At 56.1% G+C, this 18843-nt stretch overlaps 2 protein-coding genes and 1 long non-coding RNA gene across 27 annotated transcripts in view; 1 reads left to right on the forward strand and 2 right to left on the reverse strand.

The window, feature by feature from the left end:
* The window catches only part of KCNQ4 (potassium voltage-gated channel subfamily Q member 4), a 53085-nt gene extending 46418 nt beyond the window's left edge, over positions 1-6667 (reverse strand). For both annotated transcript variants that reach the window (XM_070510203.1, XM_070510202.1), the window contains exon 1: positions 6085-6667. In XM_070510203.1, the coding sequence (XP_070366304.1) occupies positions 6085-6398 (314 nt within the window). In that variant the 5' untranslated portion in view covers positions 6399-6667. The remainder of the gene's footprint in view (positions 1-6084) is intronic.
* On the forward strand, positions 4696-17993 carry LOC123285825 (uncharacterized). 2 transcript variants are annotated; one of them, XR_011503462.1, is made up of 3 exons: positions 4696-5612; positions 10990-11094; positions 11372-17993. It is a non-coding gene; the product is annotated as an uncharacterized lncRNA (long non-coding RNA). The 2 variants fall into 2 exon arrangements; XR_011503461.1 differs by lacking the exon at positions 4696-5612 and having other exon boundaries at positions 8077-11094.
* NFYC (nuclear transcription factor Y subunit gamma) overlaps positions 17708-18843 on the reverse strand; it is a 63396-nt gene continuing 62260 nt past the window's right edge. For 10 of the 23 annotated variants that reach the window (XM_044770485.2, XM_070510212.1, XM_070510214.1 and 7 more), the window contains one exon: positions 17708-18131. In XM_044770485.2, the coding sequence (XP_044626420.1) occupies positions 18012-18131 (120 nt within the window). In that variant the 3' untranslated portion in view covers positions 17708-18011. Of the gene's footprint in view, positions 18444-18843 lie in introns of all 23 variants that reach the window. The other 13 variants (XM_044770481.2, XM_044770486.2, XM_070510204.1 and 10 more) reach the window with 2 other exon arrangements.

Consider the following 18843-nt stretch of genomic DNA (forward strand, 5'->3'; position numbering starts at 1 on the left):
CCTACGCCCAGACCTCTCTGCAAGGCCCACGAGGAGGAGGCGGGGGGTGAGGGGTATGGCTGGTCCAGGCAGGCTCTGCAGGCGCATCTGTCTCCCTCCACCTCCCAGGCCTGGGGCAGAGACCACGCTCTTTAACCATACTTGTCAGGTGAAGGAAGGAACAAATCCGTGAGCGCCTAGGGACCCAGGCTGGAGTCCAGGTGCACCATTCACCAGCTGCGTGACCTTGGGCAAGTGGGTGCCGTCCCCTCACCAGCCTTGCTTTTCCTCAAGTGTGATTGAGGGTAACACCGTGCCTGTCTGACTGAACAGCTGGGAGGGTTCAAGGAGAGAAGGCAAGGAAGAGGCTGAGCACGGGCGGGCCAGCAGCGGGCGAGGCACAGCCCAGATGCTCTTTGGAAGTCCACCAGACGTGTCCTCAGGCTCCTCATGCAGAGCCGCTCACCCCGTAATGCAGGCGATCACAGCTCCTACCCTCTCCTAGCACACCCGACACATTCACCATGCACAGCCAAGGACACCCGCCAAAGCTCTCCCCAGGGAGGAGAATGAGGCTAATAACGACATCTAACAGTAACAGTGATGATGACAGTGGCTAACATTTGTGCCCAGCACAGCATCAGAGACCTTCACTCATTTAGCCCTGACAATCCTGGAGGCAGGGATTATTATTCCCATTTTTCAGACGAGAAAACTGAAGCTCAGAGAGGTTAAGTAACTTGCCCAAGGACACAGAGCTGCTAAGGGCAGAACCAGAAATGAACGCACATCTGTCAGACTTGGATCCCGTGCTCTCAGCCCCCTGTGGGGCAGCCTCTGGAGAAACACAAAGTCCCCCCTCTTCCCTGACTCCAGTCCCACAACTCCCACTCTGGGGGCGTTCATGAGAGCTGCCCCCAGGCAGACACTCAGAGTTCCCTGCTGGGCCCCCTAGCGTACAAGAGGGTCAGGTGGGCCCTGGCCAAAGAGCCACGTGGGTGCAGGGGAGGAAGGGGTGGGAAACCTGGGCCCTCTGCTCCGAGTCTGGAGAGGTCCCCTGCAGCCTCCTTTGGGGGCAGGGTCCGGTGTGCAGAGTCCTCCTCTCTCCCTGCTCCCCAGGCAGTTGCAGGTCCCTTGAGTGGCTCAGAGAACCTTAAATTAATCACCCACTCAAAGGGCCGCCATCTGCCCAAGAATAATCACCTCTCGAAACACTAAGAGTTCCGACATTCTGAGAGTATAGGCTCCTGCAGCAATAGGGACTGAAGGCAGACGCCTAGAAGGGCTGCCTCCACGGCAGGAACCAGGGTACTCTGGAGTAGGGGGAGGGGTAGCAGAGAAGGAGAGATCTGAGCTGCTCCAGAGACCCCAAAGGAGAACTCTGGAAGGAGAGAGCAAAGGGGCGTAAGGGGCAGGGGGCGGGGACAGAAGGCTGGCAGGATGGTCTATCCACTCGGCCCCTTCTTACAAAGACCAAACCAAAGGACAGGGACCAAAAAACAGCAGCACAACAAATTTGGGTCACACTTCGCGACCTTCCCCATCACAAGGGCCAGTTCTTGGACACCAGTCTCCTCTACCGGCTGGGGCGAGGAGAAGCGTTATCCAAGCCCTGGGAGGCAGAAGGCCTGGGTTCCTGGCACATTCTACCACTGACTTTCCAGACGTGACCCTGGATGAGTATCTGCCCCTTTCTGTACCTCGGTGTGCCCAGCAGGACACCACAGGGTGGACAGGAGGATCTCAGAGGGCCCTTCACAAGCTGCAAAGGCCAGCAACGTTCTACGAAGCCAGCCACATCGCTCCCACGTGGCTCTGAGGCTGCCCGCCAAGCGGATGCACAAATACACACGGGGCCAGCCTGCAGTGTGGACGAGTGAAGGCAAAAACTCCAGGAACGGGGCCACTTCTGTTCTGTCCTAGGGGTCTGGGCTGGGGCCGCAGGCCCAGGTGTGTGTCTGTGACGTCAGTGAAAAGGTGGCAGGAGTTGTGCATGAGATTTCTTTTCGTGGGATGTCCGCTGCATGTCCCTTTGTGACGTCCCCAGGCACGCATGTCCAAGCTGCAGCAAGTGTGTGCATGAGACAGACAGACGGGCGTGTAGCAGGGATATGTGTTTTGTGCAAAGCCTTGTGCAACACATGTGTGATTGCACTGGGTGAGGCTGGGCAGTTTCCGTTCAATTCCACAAAATCCTGCCACTGCCCACCCCCTGCTGCCTGGGTCTGGGTGCTGGGGACAGAGAGACCCATGACGCAGGGGTGCTGCTCCTGAGCAGCCTGGGGTCGGGCTGCAGGCTGAAGCTGAGGTTCAGGAGAAACACAGCTCCGAGCCAGACCACAATTCTGGGCTGGGGCTCCTCCATGCTAACTGGGTGATCTCTCCTGAGCCTCAGTTTCCCCATTTGCCAAACGAGGAGGATAACAGCCCGCTCCTCACCGGGCTGTTGAAGGACACAAGGAACGTGGTTTACAGAGAGTGCTGAGCAGGGAGTCCGGCATCGAGCTGATGCTCCACGTGCGATCAGAAGTTTCCATTCAAACTCCAGGAGCCACAGCAGGGGGCCGCGGGGAGCAGGGGGAGGTCCCGGACAGGGAGTTGGGAGCCTTCTAGTCTGTTCCCACATCTGCCACTCATTTACCGTGTGACTTGGGTCTCCAGAGTCTCAGTTTTCTCATAAGCAAAATGGGGCCATCAAAATGTGAGGACCCACCTCCGGGGACGCCTGAGGGCTCTGGGTGCACTTTGCTGGGATTATTTCCAACCAAGGCGACATTCTTTCTCAGATGGTCCGGGTGGGAGCTGGGGGGCTCCAGGGTTAGGAGTCTGAGGGCCCCAGAAGCTACCGCCACCTCCTCCCCTCCGCATTCCCACAGCTCTGACCCCAGGGACAAGGCTGCCGGGGGATGTTTACAGAGCGTAAACCTTCACATAGAGAAAGTCTGCTGGGCAGCTGGGGGCTGGGAGCCGCGAGAGTGTCACAGTGGTGCAGGGAAGATGGGGGACATGGGGCTTTGCTCTGGACCAGGCCCTTCCGGGATTCTGACTTCCAAAGGGAGGCTGGGGTGGCTTGTAAGAGGGTGCAGGGAGAGGTGAGTATTCCCCCCAGAGGCTCAAGAAGCGGGATGGGCAGTAACGTGCTGTTTATCAAAACTCAGAGAGCAGGACCTGTGACGGGTTGAGGGCTTACATCAGGGACTGCGGCGCAGGGAGGGGGCTGGGGCTGGGGCTTGGTGACAGGACCAAGGGCCTAAGGAGGAGGGAGAGCTCCCTCCCAGCAGTCCCTCATTCTGGATCTCAATACGGAGAAGACAGAAGTCAGTGGTTCCCACGTCCCAGAGGCCGCAGCTGCCGGCAGGAGACGGGGACCAGGGTTTGTCCTCCGGGCAATCTCACCTTGGTGCCAGAAAAGGTGCGGGTTCTGCATGGGGCCCAGAGGGACCTGGCTGGCAGTGCGAGGGAGGTGTCCCATGGGTGAACGGACTCAGCTCACCCCAATTCCCTCCTTCCTGAGCCCTTCTCTTCCAGGCTATTTGGCTGGGGCCCCTCCTACCAGGTCCAGAGTCTCTGGAAAGGGGGTCCTAGCTAACTGTGCACATGGGACTCCCCTCACTCAGGCTGCCTCTGAGGGTCATTTGGGAGGGGGAAAGGATTTGGCTAAAAGTGCAGCGGCAGGACCAGAAGTCCGATAGCAGGAAGCACTTCCCGGCTTATGCAGGACCCCGCAGTGACTGAGTGAAAAACCTCACATCTGGAGCTCTGAGGGAGGTCCACGAGGTTGAGATTTCTCCCCACTTTCACGGCCTAGAGCTAAAGCTCAGAGAGGCCCAGCACACCCGAAGTGGGGCTCCTGCCCCTGCGGCCCGCTCTGACCTCTAAGGTGGATGGCAATTCCCTGAAATCCCTAAACATCTGGAGGTTTTCGTGCTGCATTTCCTTCCCCAGAGCTCCCGAGAGATGCCCTGCCCCGGCTCCTGGGGACAAGTGGTCAGAACAAGCTTGCCCCTGGCCAGGGCATTCCTGGCATGCAGAAAGGACAGGATGTGGGGCAAAGGTACCAGCAGATTTAGCTCCTGGAGAAGAAGGGAGGCCTTCCAGAGGAGGCGAAGACAGCGGCTGGCCAAAGGACACGAGGCGGGCCCTTCACCTCCAGTGACCCTTGCAGGGGCTGAGAGGCCAGACCTGGGGACTGAGGACCGCCACCTCACAGCCCTCTTGGCTTCCCCAGGCCTAGCCTTGTCTTGGAAAAGTCATCTCCCAAGAAGAGGCCATGGAAGATGCAGCGGCTCTATGCGGAGCATCTCACTCCTGCGCACCCCGGGCTGCGGTGTGGGCAAGGCCACCGCAACGCAGCCACTCTGAATCGGCAGTCCCCTGCCCCTCACCCCAACTTCACCGTCCCTGTACCCCAGCACAGACACTGCATCGCTCCAACAGCCCTTTCTGCTGCGAAAAATATTCACCCCAGGCCAGCCCAGTGGGCACTGGGGGGTTGGGCTCCTCCTAACCGTCGACCATTGACCCCGCCCCTAAGCCTGACCTCATGTCCAGAGCACTCTCAACTCTCTGCCCGCCCCCCAGCCCAGCCAGAGTCTCTGCACAAAGTCGAGGCTGCACCCCCAGGAGCTTAATGGCCGAAAAAGTTCTCTTCCTCTGTGCTCCCTGTGGCCAGGGGGCTCCTGTGCCCTCATTTTCCTCCCCTTCACCTCTGAAATTCTGTGGGCCCACTTAGGACGGGGCAGAGGCAGGCAAGCGGGCACCAGAGGGTCAGGCAGGAAGACAGACCAAAAGACAGGCAGAAACAAACAAGCAGAAGCAGCATGAGACAGTCAGGCAGACAGGCAGAGGGACAGGTGGACAGACAGGCACACAGATGACTGGACAGGCTGACAGAGGGATGGAACAGAGACGCAGAAGGACTGTCAGACATTCAGGCTGAGAGAGGAAGAGACAGGACGACTCACACACAGCTGGAAACTCAGTCGGGCAGAGGGATAGCGAGACAGGCAGAAGGACTGCCGGACAGTCAGGTGGACAGGCAAGGGGACCACCCAGGAGACCCCAAGACCAGAGGGCCCTCTCTGGAGGCAGCAAGAAGAGATTAACAATGGCACGTTTTCCAGGGACCGGCAGTCTCTCTCGGGCATTTCCGAACATCCCAGCACCAGGCCCAGCCCTTCGGCTGATAGCGGGCCTCTCATGTTCCCGCCCGGGCCAGGCCGTCCCCAAGACTGAGCTCTGAGCTGCCAAAATTCACTCTTTGCATCCAAGAGGGGTCAGTGTTTTTGAAAGTAGTAGGAGGCTGCCCACGGAGAGGAGGGGGCCCCCCAGCAGCGTCAGTGTTTCCAAACCTACTCCTCTCCTCTTTCTTTTTCCCTCCGGGTGTCCAGAGCCAGGCTGGGTGCAGCGGCCAGCAAGCTGGGAAGGCCAACCGGCCCACCCAGCAGGACAGGCAGGGCAGACACTGCCTGCTAGGAAGTCGAGGGTGGAGGGGGACACCGGAGTGAAGACTCAGATAAGCTGGACAGCATGCACGTGTCAGGGCCCAGGTGGCTCCCTGGGACCCCCAAACACCTGCACTGGGCTGGGGTGCAGGCGGGCCTTGGAGAGATGCATCTCCAAGGGGAGGCCAGGTGGGAGCCCACTGTAGCTACAGAGCTGGGGCGAAGGGGACAGACAGCGTTTGGGGGCCAAAGGGTCCTCTTTGTTTGTGGGACACAGGGAGACAGAGGTGAGAAAGAGGAAAGGGGAGCCCCACTTAGCGGCTCCAGATTACAGAGAGGATGGGGACAAGAAGCTGGATGTGAAGGGTACCTGGGACCGAGGAGCAGGGGCTGGAGACCAGACAGATATAAGGGGCTGAGGTGGGGAGGTGGGAAGCGAGGTCAAGCAGGCGTCAGGATTTGGAGATGGGGTTAGGGTTAGGCTGGGGGATCAGAAATCCGGCTCAGGCCTGGGAGGAGAGAGCCGAGGGTCGGCGTGGGAATGGGGGGCGGGAGGCGGAGCCGGGGCGGGGCGCCGTCCCCGGGGAGCCCAGGCTCTGGCCGGGGCCGCGCGGGGCGGGAGCGCGGGGGCGCGGCCCGGGACGCGGGGTCGCCAACTCACATGAAGACGTGGTAGACGAAGGCCCAGCCGCGGGGTCGCTCCAGCACGTTGTAGACCCAGTTCTGCAGGCGGCGGTAGCGCTTGTACGCGGCCGACGAGCGCTGGCCGCAGGCGGAGCCCGAGCCCGATCCCGGCCCCGGGAGGGGCGCGCCCGGCGGCAGGGGGCTGCCCAGGAGGCCCAGGCGGCGCGGGGAGCCGCCCCCGCCCGCCTCGCCCCGCTCGCTCTGCACGGCCGTGAGCGCCACCAGCTCGGCGCGGGGGGCGTCCCCGGGCGGGGGGGCCAGGCCGAGGCGGCGCGGGGGGGCCTCGGCCATGGGCGGCGCCGGGCGGGGGGGCCGGGGCCCGGCTTCGCTCCGGGGCGGGGGCGCTCAGCGGCGCATGGCTCGGACCCGGGGCCGGCGGGGCGGCCCGGGGCGGACGCGGGCGGCGGGGGCTAGGGGCCGGGCCGGGGCCGCGCCGGGGCCGGGGGCGGACGCTCGGAGCCTGGGGGCCGCCGGAGCCCGCGCTGACCGACCGCTTCCCCGGCGACTGGGGCGGCTCTTTCCGACTCCAACTCTCTTATTACGCGCTCCATGCCGCTCGCCTTTCCACCTGCCGCCGGCGCGCTGCTCACATGTCACCCTCCCCCGCCCCGCCCCGCCCCTCCCCCGGCCGCCCCCGCCCGCCCCGCGGCCGCCTTCCCAAATCGGGAGGGAGCGAGCGAGGGAGCGCGGCCGGGAGAGAGGGAGGGAGGGGCGCGCGGGGCAGGCGGCGGGCAGGGCGCCCCGGCGACGCGGGCCGCCGAGCGGGTGCCGGGACCGGAGGGCAGCGCGCGGGGCGGGAGACTGGCCGGTGCAAGGGGCGTGCACGGCTGCCTGGGGCCGGGCTGGGGCTGGGACGCCTCGTGTGTGGTTGTGGAAAGTGGGGCGTGGAGTGTGGAGTTGTGGCCACGGTCGTGGATGGGACTCGGCGCCCCGTGGAGTTGAGGTGCGCGTGGATGCGGAAGTGTCTGCGCGTGTGTGCAGAGGAGGTGGCTGGGGGTCTGCGAGGGGGTGGCATCGCGTCCTTGGAGGTGTGGGTCGTGGGTACGGTGTGGATGGGGGTGAAGGTGTGTGTGCAGAGTCGGGGCCCCGCTGGAGGGCGGCGGTGTAAGCGATGAGGGGTGCCCCGTCGAGTTGCGCCCTTTGCACGTTGCGCGGGGTGTGTAAAGTGTGCCGGTGCTGTGTGCGTCTGAGCGAGCAGCTCCTACCAGAAGGGCCTGGTGCCCAAGCGCTGCGAGCTGTGTCAGAGTGTGTGGAGCACAGGGGGGCCTCAGATGTGTCCGGTTTTCCCCCCACCCACCCCCACCTCTGAGCTTCCCTTCTTCATGAGGGGCAAGAGCCCCCCAGTGAGGCCAGCCTGCCTCAAAGAGGAGCCTCCTCTGATCCAGGGGCCTGCTCCCTGCCCACCCAGTCTGAAGGGCCCCTTTACCTCGCTCCCAGGTCAGGGGACCGGGTTCACAGTATTGGGAGGTGAGCTCTTAGCCAGCCTCTGGGCTAGACATCCCCTTGCCCAGAGGCCACAGAATCCCACGCAAAAAAGGAGGAGACTTTCTCCAATGGCACTGGCTCTCCAGCTGGGAAGTTCTTGGTGCCTGACCTCCCTCTAGCTGTAGGTGTAGGGGGCGGCCCCTTCGTTTCCTTAAGCCCTGTCGCCCTGCGCGCAACGGTAATGTGGGTTTCACCATCCTCCTTCCCTCTTCTCCTGCCCAAAGCTTTGGCCACACCAGCTTTTCCCTCCGCAAGCCCTGCCCCAGGGTGAGGCGCTTCTGCAGCAAACTCTTCCCGGTTCCTCCGGGAGGATCTCGGGGGACAGAGTTGAGCGGGAGGGGCTAGGGAGGGGGCGGGAAGGCGAGCTCGATTCTCAGCTGTCAGCAAAGGCAGCATTGATCTGCTGAGCGCCAGTGGGGGAGGGAGGGAGGCAGCGCTGCGGGAGGGCAGGGAATGGGTTGCAGGAATGGGGGGGGTCCCCAAGTGGGCTTGGCAGCCGGCTTACGCTCCTACCCCGATAGTGACTGTTTTGCCTCTGCAAAGCAGCGGGGCCTTCTGGGGTCTGACCTGAATCGCTCCCCCTGCTCCGGGCTCTGGGTGCTCCGGGACAGAGCCTGGTGCCCCTGGGCAGGTGATGCCCGGTCCTCACCAGCAGCTGGGAAAGGTCTCTGGACCCCAGAGCCCAGCTATGGATGCAGCGCTGGGGCTAGGTTAGCCCATCCTCTCCCTAGAGATGTGGCACTGCCCTCCCAGACTCTGGGGGCCTGCCTGTCTGGGCTTGGTCAATCAGGGGTCCTGGGAGATGAGACTGGGTCTAGGGACTTGCATGGTGGGAAGGACAGCAGTTGTAAGGGATCTGGGGTGTTCCTTGGGTCTTTTCGAGGCTCTTCTGCGGCAGAAATGGCACTTGAACCCACGTCGCCCTTATCAACACCCAGAATATCTGAAATTGGGTCTGTTCTGGGAAATCTCATCCTGAAGCTCAGCATCACCCCTGGACCCCATGCCTCTCTTCCCATTTAGAGGACTGCAACAGTCCCTTCCTCTCCCTGTGAGGAGCCCCCACTGTGGGGGGAGGGTCTCTCATCATCTTTCCCAACTCCAGCTCCAGGTTACCCCTCAACAGCAGCAGCAGGAGGAAAGAGACTGTGGTTGCAGCTAGAGGGATGGAAGTTAGAGCTCAGGAAGGACTTTCCTAGAGCACAGAGGTCTGTTTCTCCCACAGGTGCCTATGTGGTGGAGGGACAGGCCCACTACTTTTTAAAGTGCAGAGACATGGAACGATGTCTAAGGGGTGAGGGGGAAGATGATTCTAGGAGGCCATAAGCAAAGTTTAGTTGGGGTGAGTGTGTGTGTGTGTGTGTGCGTGCTTGTGTGCAAGCTCATAGGGGAGTGGAGGAGGCAGAGGAAAGAGTTTGGTTCAGAGAGGACAGGTGGCCACTCTGCGGGTCACCGGGCACCCTTCCTGCCCCCATCCGGATTCCCAGGACATGACCGGGAGGATGGACTTTCCCCACCATGGCCTTTAGTGACTAAGACACTTTTCTGAGCAAACAGCTGTCTCAGGCTCTCTCAGCCAGCCCCGCTCCTGGAGGACGGGGGAGTGCTGTGGTTTTCCACCCTCCTCCCTCACTCTCTCCCACCTGTTCCCTTCACCCTACCCTCAGCAGCTTCCTTCCCACCCCCCAGCTCCCACCTCTCTCCCTGGTAACACTGCCAAATCGTCCCCACTCTGCCCAGACTCACTCACTGTCCCACCTGGGCAAGTCCCTTCCCCGCTCTGGGCTTCAGTTTCCCATCTGTACAACTAGAAGGGAGCAGGGCTCCAAGATCTCCTGTACTTCATCACTGTCACCGCCATCCATCAATGGAGCGAGTATTGATTGAGAGCACGGGTCGGGAGGGAGAGAGCTCCCATTTGCCGAGCACCAACGATGTGCCAGGCCCTGCCCCTTCTGGGACTGAGAGCAGCCCTTTGCACATTGAAAAAGCTGAAGCTCAGAGAGGTACAGGGTCTTACCTAAGGATACACAGCCAGTGGGTGACCCCAGAACTGTCTGTGACTTGTCCTCTCCCCGGGCTGGCACCTGCCTACTGTACACTGGGCCCTATGATCAGGTGGGGAGCTGAGGGGAACAACAGATGGCCCAATCCTTGTTAAAGGACTCTCTCCTGTAGGGGTAGAGACTCCAGGATCCGAAAGAGTTGAGGTCTGGAAGTGGCTCAGACTAGGGGCTGGTCATTGATTCCCAGTGTGACCACAGGTCAACCAAGGGTGCAGGTTCCTTTCTCGGAGCAGCAAGGGGGTGGTTTAAGTCAGTGGTTTTCAGACTTTATTAGCAATGGAATCCTTTTCCCAGACAGAATCGTAAGGTAGCACCCCAACGTGTAAAAGTCATTCAAGCAGAGGGGTTCTGGTGGAATGGAGGTGAGGGGGTCAGGTTCCACCCAGCAGACCTCCTCCTCCTTCCTCTCCACACCCCAGAAGCGCCCTGGGTTTTCTTACAGCTCTAAGGGCTGGTAGCAGTGAGAGGAGGTAGAAATCTCCACAGGCAATGGCCGAGGGGGCCTCCTTGGGGATGGGGTGGGGAGGACTTTGAGAGGTGCAGAGAAGTGCAACCAATAATGCTTGCAGCTACCATCAGTGCGGCCCATGCTAAATGCTGAGCCTCTGGGCAGGATGCTTTCCCTGCCTTGTCTATCGGCATCCCAGCAGCCCTGTGAGGTAAGACTGTTCCCATCTCATTATACAGACAAGAAGACTAAGGGTCTGTGGAGAGACTTGCCGAGTGTAGCTGTTCAGCCCTGTGCTGTGCTGCATGTGTGTGTGTGCAGGTGGGGCGTCGGGGAGGGGAGGGTGTTATAGAGCATGGGGGAGGAAGAGCAAGTTGGCAAGGGGGACACAGGAGGCCTGGAATGCTAGGCTGAAGGGTCCAGTTTGACCTGAGAGGAAGCAGGAAGCCGGGCGAGTCCTGAGCCTGGGCATGCTGAAGAGGCTGGGGCTCTGCAGGAGAGAGCTGAGGAGGGGAGGAGTGGGAGGTTGGCAGTGCAGGGCCGAAAAGCACTGAACTACAAGTCATGGCTGGGCTTCCTGGCTCTACCTCTGGACTAACTGGTGACCTTGGGCAAGTCACTCCACCTCGCCCCACCTTCCCCAGCTCTTGCGAGGACTGAGTGCAATAATGCGTGACAAAGTCATGATCATACAGGAGGCTGTACAGACATGAACCATGGATTCACTGTTCTTCAGGTGTGGGTTCAGGTGGAAAGGCGAGATGCTGTGAGAATTCTCTAGTCCTACCAGCTCTTCTCAATCTTGGAGGGCTTCCTAGGAGGAGGGGATGGGAGTGGAGAGCGCTCATGGGGTAACAGCATCACATCCATTATTCACCTCTAGGGATCCACGTCCACTGAGAGCAGGAGGAAGTCTGAGAGAAAGACCAAACTTGCTTCCTTTCACAAGGTGACCCAGAGAGGACAAGAGACGTAGGCCACACAGCAGGTGAGAGTTGCTGGAGGGGCTCGGGGAATTTCTCTCCCCCCAGATCTGGGTGTGCCATCGAGCTCTCCCCAGCCCAGACCAGTTGGCCTGCTGGGCCAGTCAGCTCCCAGCCAGAGGAAGTGGGGAAGGAGGAGTGCGCTGAGCTCAGTGAAAGTGAACCCCCATTGATCCTCAGGGTTGGAGGGGGGCCCACAAAGAGGAGACACTGAGGGAGAAGAGAGTGTGGAAGTGAAGGTCAAAGCCATCCCTTCTCATGCAGCTCCTCCTTTGCCTTCAGGATTCTTCCTCCTTGACCCCAACTCCTAGGAGACCATGCAGAAGACAACACTATTGTGGTCCTTCTGGGAGGCTCCACGATCTTTGAGAGCCACTGGGACAGTGGAGTCGGTTGGAAAATGAGGAGGAAGGACTTTTCGGAGTTGCCAAGAGTGCAATGGAGGAAAGCTACCCTCTCCCCACCCCCTGGTGGGAGAAACTTGGATGTAGGCTCAGGGAGGGAGAGGATGTGAGTAAGAGGGACTGCAGATGGAGCAGCGGGGAAGGGGGTTCAGAAAAGGGGTGAGGCTTGGTAAGGGACATAGGGGTTCAGGGAGGAGAATGGGAGCTCAGAAAGGAGGCTAGGGGCTCAGGGACAGGGCTGGGAGGCCCACAGAGTGGGACTTCTAGGTCAAACACTTACTGAAGTCCTTCCTCCTTAAAATATTAGACATACAAGATAAATGCTGGATAATTTAAAAAAAATACATATCCAAACTCAAAAGCAAGAATGAGAAATCTCTAAGGGCCAGAAATGAGAGGGAATTCCAGTGGTGAGCAGGTGAGCAGGAGTTGAAGCTGTACCTCTGAGAAGGGGTTCAGTTTTCCAGAGGGATGGGAAGTGTAGTTCTAAACCCCACCAGTGGCAGGGGCTACAGTAGGCTCCCTGCTTAGAGCTGGGTCTGGAAATGTGCTGTCTGCCATAAGCAGGACTAAGATATCTCTGCCTGCTAGCTACCTGGCCCTGGCTTTGGATAAAAAGCGTACCCATCTGAGTATGACACCTCAAGCCTGTCCACATGGGGTGTGGGTTCAGGATTTGATATCCACACCATGCCAAAATCCCAAGGCAAGACACTAATGTAAGAGCCAGTTTGGGGCTGGTGCACTTCCACATGGCTTGGGCAGATACAACTGAGAAATCATCCCTTAGGGTGGCCTCTTTATCCTAGGGCACAATCAGGAAAATGTGCCAAAAACAACTATCTCAAGGATAAACTTCACAACACATAAGAAGAAGACGTCTTTCTCAAGGGAGAATGCATACTTAAAGACCTAGAGATAATGGAGCAATCTGAAGGAAGTTTAATATAGTCAAAATCTTCAAGAAGGTAAAGGAAGGAATAGCATCTGTAAAACAAGAACAGAAAGATATCAAACAGGAACATGTAGCAAATTTGACAAGAGCTATCTAGAAATTTTAGAAATGAAGACTAAAGTCACCGACGTTAAAACAAAATCAGATGTGTTAGTAAATACAGCTGAAGAGAGAATTAGTGAATTAGAAGCTAAGATTGAAGAAATCCTCCTCAGGACAACAAAGAGATTAAACATATGAAAGAAAAGAGACATAGCAGATAGAATGAGAAACTCTAGCACATATATTATTAGCTTCAGAAAAAGATACTGGAAAGAGTGACTAGGCTCTTTCCAGAAATAAGATGTGAACTTCTAGATTTAAAAGGCCCATAGACTGCCTACTAAGATATTTTTAAAAACAAAACAAAACTACATCTAGACACCTTGTAGCCAAAGTGTAGAATATCAAGAATAAAAAGGAAATTCTAAAAGCCACCAGAGAGAAAAGATAGCTTATCTACACAGGTCCAATAATTGAATTGACAGTAAGCGTCTCATCAGCAACAACAGATGCCAAAAGACAATGGAATAGTATCTTCAGAGTGCTGAGTGCAAATAATTGTGAACCTAGAATTCCATACATTGCCAAACCATCATTTAAATAAAGGGCAAAATATAGACATTTTGACACATACAAGATCTTAGAAAGCTCTGTCCCACACACCTTCGCTGAAGGAGATGTGCACAGGGGGATAGGGGAGGGGTCAGGAGCTGGAGGGGTGATGGAGCTCAGGGCTGCAGAGAGGCTGGGCTGTTTTGGACCTCTCCTCAGCACCAGCTGGCCAGAGGAGCCCAGCCCAGCCTGGCCAAGCTGGGTGCCAGCCTTGCTGTCCTCCTATGCCCCCTTCCTGGGCCATGGTAGTGGCCCAGCACCTAAGCAGGGAGGTAACACTGCCAGCCCGGCTCAGGGGACCTTGAGGAGGCCACGACCAAGTTGCTCATGTGACCAGACACTTGACCTCCACCCTAGGGTCCTCTCCTCCTGAGAGGTCAGATGCCACCTTACAGAGGCTTATGGATGGCTAGAGTGGTGAGACAAAGGGTAGGTCCCTACCCAGGAGTTGGGGGTGGTTTGTGTTCTCATTCTCTGTAGGCAAAGAATCACAGACAGAGAGGACGAGACCGATGGGGCTAAGCCGGCTGGGACAGGCGGCTTCTTGGAGCATCTGGCTCCACTCAGCCAGTTGGTGCTCTTGGGTAATTTCTCAGCCTTTTTGAGCCTCAGTTTCTCACTTATAAAATGAAGAGAATAATATCCACCTAATGAGGATGTGCAGAAGAAATGAGATAATCCATTTGGGTACCAAGCTTTAGATCTATTTTCCCACACAGAAATTTCTTAAAAGAATAATCTCCACCTATTACCCCTGCCTGGCATATTATCAGGGCTCAAGAGAAAATTAACAAGAAAAATGCAGTGTTGACAGCAAACCAGCAGAGGTGGGATGGTGTGGGTGTGCAGTGTTGGAGGCTGGTCGGCAGGGAAGGGCTCACGTTCGTTCGCTCCCTCCTCGGTTACTGTTATTCTCTTGCTGCCAAGCCCTGTGCTGGGCTCTGGAGGCGCAAAGATGACCCTGAATTGGAGGAGGACCGTCTGTAAGGAAAACAACCAAAACTAGAAAATTCTAACCAAGTGATAAGGGGTTTCTTCAGGTCTGTGTTTGTAGTCTCTCTCCCATTCCCACCTCTCCCTGTGCCCCCAACCCAATGTAAGCTCCACGATAGCACAAACCTCCTCTGACTTGTTTTCAGCTGTCTTCACAATGTTCAAAACAATGTCTGACACACACAAAGTGCCAAAGAAATATTTGCTGAATGACTGTGTATATCAGCACAAATAATAGAGGCTGTAGAAGTTGCTTCGGGAGCATTGAAGAGGTCTTCGATAACTCTGCCTCAGGAGTTAGAAGTTTCTCAGCAAGGGGCATTTAAATGGGGACTTGATGGATGTATAGGAGATCAATAAGTGGAAAAGGAAGTAAAAGGATGTTCCAGGCATTGGAGCCAGTACATTCTGAAAACATGGAGGTGAGTTCAGGGGTCAGTGAGTAATTGTGACAGAAGCATAGAGTGTGGGAGAGAGGAGAGTGGAAAGACACAAAGTTGGTGAGATGGGAAGGGCAGTGAATGAACTTGGGCTGTCAGAAAGTCCTTATTAAAATCTAACCACCTACCCTGATGTAATACTCTGGAAATGGTAGTGTTTCCAGTCCTGTTGCCCTAGGGAGGCCCCTCTCTTTAAAAGTTAAGGGTCTTGTCTGGAAGAGGGTTAAGGATCTAGTACCTATTGAGAAAGGGGACAGTCCTACCCCCATAGCTCCTAGAATTGTCTCAAGTTGGCCAAGGGTAGGACAGGGCACCTCCCAGAGACTTGGGTGAGTTCTGCACGCTGCCCCCTTGTGGCTCCGGCAGAACTGAGCAGCAAAGAGGCCGGCGAGGTGGTCTGTTCACAATAGGGCCCCCCAGTCTCCTACATTAGCCTCCTGGAAAGTTAACCCAACCACCCACTGTCCACAGACGAGACCCAACTGCTTTATTTATTCCACATCAGCTAGTGGGTTTGGGGAGGCAGAGTAAAGGGAGGCAGGTCACATTTAGTAAAGCCTTGTTCTTACAGCCTCACTCCCCACCCCCTTTGGCCAGCTGAGTGTGCACAGGGAGTCATGAGACCAATGTTTTGGTTTCAGCTCGGCCCCTATTCATGGAGTGACCTTGGGCAAGTCACTGTGCTTCGCTGGGCCTCCCATGTCTCCATCTGTAACACAGGGATCACAATCCCTCTTCCTGTCTCCCCTGCAGGGTCATTGTGAAGATCATTGGGAGGACGGATGCTGCGAGTGCTAGGAAAAGTGTCTACAGAATGCTCCGGATGTAAGGGGATCGTGCTGGGTATTAGATAGGGGCTCTCTTGGGCTGCACCAAAGTGTTTGTTTACACCCTGATGGGCCTTGCTGGCGGGGAAATTTAAAGGGAACGTGCTCAGCAAGGAAGCTGCTTGCCAATCACAACTGATCGAAACATCTCCAAAATAAGAATGGACGTCTATGGGAAAATGAGGACCCATTGACTAGCCTGATACTCCACTACATTTGGGTTTTCAAGGATGAGTCGAAGAGCAGTAAAGTGGGACAGTGCTGTGGCCTTGATAATGGGGGGTTAGCCAGGAAATGAAATACCTGAGCTTCAAACTATTCTCTGAGGCCAGCAGCCCTTGCGTGCACTCGCACTTGCTCTCTCTCCACGTGGGGCTGGGCATGCAGCTAATCAGTGAATAGATACTTGGCTGTCTCACTGAGATGTGTTTGGGTCCAGGCAGTGGGAAAGGCCAGATGATCCCCTGCAGAGAAAAGTCCAGAGCTAGAATAAAGATAACGGGATACAGGACAAGGGGCATTCAACTTGGGAGTCAGAAGCCTGTAGGGCTGCCCCAAACTCAGTCACAGGGGCAGGCCTACTGACTTCTCATGGTGACAGTCCCACCTGCCTCACCCACCCTGATGATACTGGAGGGGTACCATGTAGTCAAAACCTTAAAACCAGGAAAACCTTTGCTTTTGCAAAAGAATGTTATTTTTCTTCCTTTTATAGTGTTAATCTCTTACCTGGTCCGGTCTCTTTGTTTTGGCGGCCAGGAAGCCCAGGATCAAAGGTGAAACCTAATTCTAACAACTATGTAGGTTTTTATGGCCAGAGTATTTGTGTTCTTATTTTCTAAGATCCTGATTTCCTACTCAATTATATTCTTCCTTCCTAGACACGTAATTCTAATTTGTCATATTTTATTTCATTGTGTACTGTTTTCAAGGTAAGCCATCTTAATTGTTCTGGTGGAATAAGGCAATGTACATTTAGGTAAACGGTTGAAAATGGAATAGATGACAAAGATATCCAAGTACTTGCCATGGCTGACAGTGGTGGATATTTGGGGAATTATAAGGGCATCAGGGTCAGAGTTGAAACCATCTAATATTAAAGCCTCTTCCCCATCAACGCCCCCTCTCCCCCCAGTGCCTTAAAACAGTCCCCAAAAGAAGGGAATTGCCCAAGGTTTTATGGCATATTACTGTCAGAGAAGAAATTAACACCTACTTTTCTTGGCACCTAGTTCTCTGCTCTTCCTATGACAATAGGCCTCGTTCTAGCTGAAAGGATGGCATGGTGAAGGTAAGAAAGATGGCTCACCACTGGCCTCTACAGCCAATGAGGAAATGAAATGCTCTCTTGAGTCTTCCTGCTTCAATTAATAGGAAGCAGGCCCTGGCTGTAGAACCCTTCTGATATGCTGGCTGACAAGGGGCTTGGGCTGCCCTCCATGGCAGATGCCCCTGGCCATGGCCACAGCAGGCATCTCAGAGTGCCAGCCTATGCCAAGGCAGGAGTGGAGGGATTTGCTTGGGTCCTTGTTTGAAAGACAGTGACAGCTTTTCCCATGAGATGCTCTCTGGACCCTCAACCAAGGAGCCACAGCTCAGTCTGGCCCACATGTGGTCGTCCAGGAAGTTAAGGCAAGTAGGCACCTCGGAGCAGCAACTAGATTCTGATGAAGTTCATTTTATTTTTAAAATAAAGCTGAAGACCTCAGTTTGAATCAGATATGCAGTGTAAATTCCCTTAGCTTTGGACATCCCCTCCTCCCTCCTTCAGAGACACCCAACCTGAGGGCAAACAAACCTTTCCAAGCCTTTCCCAAGGAAAGTGGCCCCATAAATGCCCCCTGACACAGAAACCCAGACTCTAAATTATCTAAAATGAGATTTATTGCATTTCATGCAGTTTGAAGTCCATGCAGCAATGGAGACTAGCACAATTTTTAATGCATTTTAAAAATAAAATAAAAAATGGGTGGGTCGGGGGAGGCAAATGCACAAAGTTCTAGTCTCCTTGGGTCCCCGGGAGATAAGGGTTTGGGAATGAAACCATCCACTCTCTGTGGTGAATGAGTTCATCTCTTAAATGCAAGGAATGTTTCCACGGCCTCTGGATTCAGATGTTGCTAGGGCAACAGCAGTGCATGAGGAGAGGACTACTAGTGAAAAAGAAGCTACACGCGGTCACCTAATTTAATCTGAGGGCAGAACCGGGTGGCAAATCCCCGGGGCAGCAGCTGTTCCAAGAGTCAGGAGATAACATACACCCCGGAAGAGATTTGCTCCTATAAAGAAGTGGCGGTAAGAACCAAAAAAAGGAAAACAAAAGAAATATTTCTTCAACCACACTCTTCAAGAAAATGCCATAAATATGTTATTTAATATTTTCATTTCATAGCATTGGACACACAGCTCAACATATTGAAATATTGATTCCTTGGAGAAAAAAGGAAAAAAAGAAAAGGAAATAAAAAATATTGCATCTTTCTGTTGGAGAATCTCTGCCCCCAGGCGTGGGGCGTGGTGCACCAGTGTCCTAGCCTGCAGGAGGCGCTGAGGTCGGCTGGGTCCTCTGGGGAGGGACTCTGTGCCCATCGCCCGGGGCTGTATGGCAAAAATTGTGTTGGGTGTCCTTGGCCTTGCCAGCTCAGGCCCTCAGTCGCCGGTCACCTGGGGGGTCTGCCCGTCGGAGGGCTGGTTGGCTGACTGGATGAACATGGGTTGGGCGAGGTCCTGGCCGGCAGGCATGGTGACTTGCTGGATCTGGTAGAGCTGCTGCGAGGGGTGGAGAGGAGAGAGTGAGGTCACCCCTGGGAGAGGGGCATGCAGCTCCCTATGGGCCTCGAGTTGGTTGGGGGCCCCAGATACCTCAACCACCACCCACTGCAAGGCGTCAGAGGGAGGAGGGGATGTGGAGCTCTGCTGGGGTTGGGAGCAGCAGACACAGGAGGCACCACCCCGGTGTGAGGGGCTGTGTGTGGTGGGCGGGGAAGAGGTGCAGGGAGTTGCATTTCCTGTGGCTTTCACTTCTCTGGGCTCTGCCTCTCCCGTTAGCTCAGAGCCTCGAGCTTGCTGCACGCTGTTCCTCTGTGACAAACACAAGCAATTCGAACCACTGTACCAGCAGCTTGGAAGTCAGCATTTCCCCAACTCTCAGTAATCCTCACTGGCAGAGGCAGCAGGATTACCCCCTCTCCTCCTGTCCTCAGAACACCTGGCTTAGGTGGAGGCTACACTGAACCTGCATTTCCTACACGGGCCCAGCTGACGAGGTCACCTGGGATTAAGCACTTACTACAGCCAAGACCAGTGAGGGACGGAGAAGATGCTATGGAACCTTCCACTATGGAAGGTTAGGGCCAACTGGACACTTGATTCCTCAGGTGACCCTAAAGAAACCAAAAGCCAAGACCCCCTGCCACAGGAGCGCTGGCATGTGAGCCGAGCACCTGGTGCTGGCAGAAGCCAGAGGTGGGTCCTGCTGCCA

The sequence above is a fragment of the Equus asinus genome, chromosome 5, assembly GCF_041296235.1.
Source record: "Equus asinus isolate D_3611 breed Donkey chromosome 5, EquAss-T2T_v2, whole genome shotgun sequence".
NCBI lineage: Eukaryota > Metazoa > Chordata > Mammalia > Perissodactyla > Equidae > Equus > Equus asinus.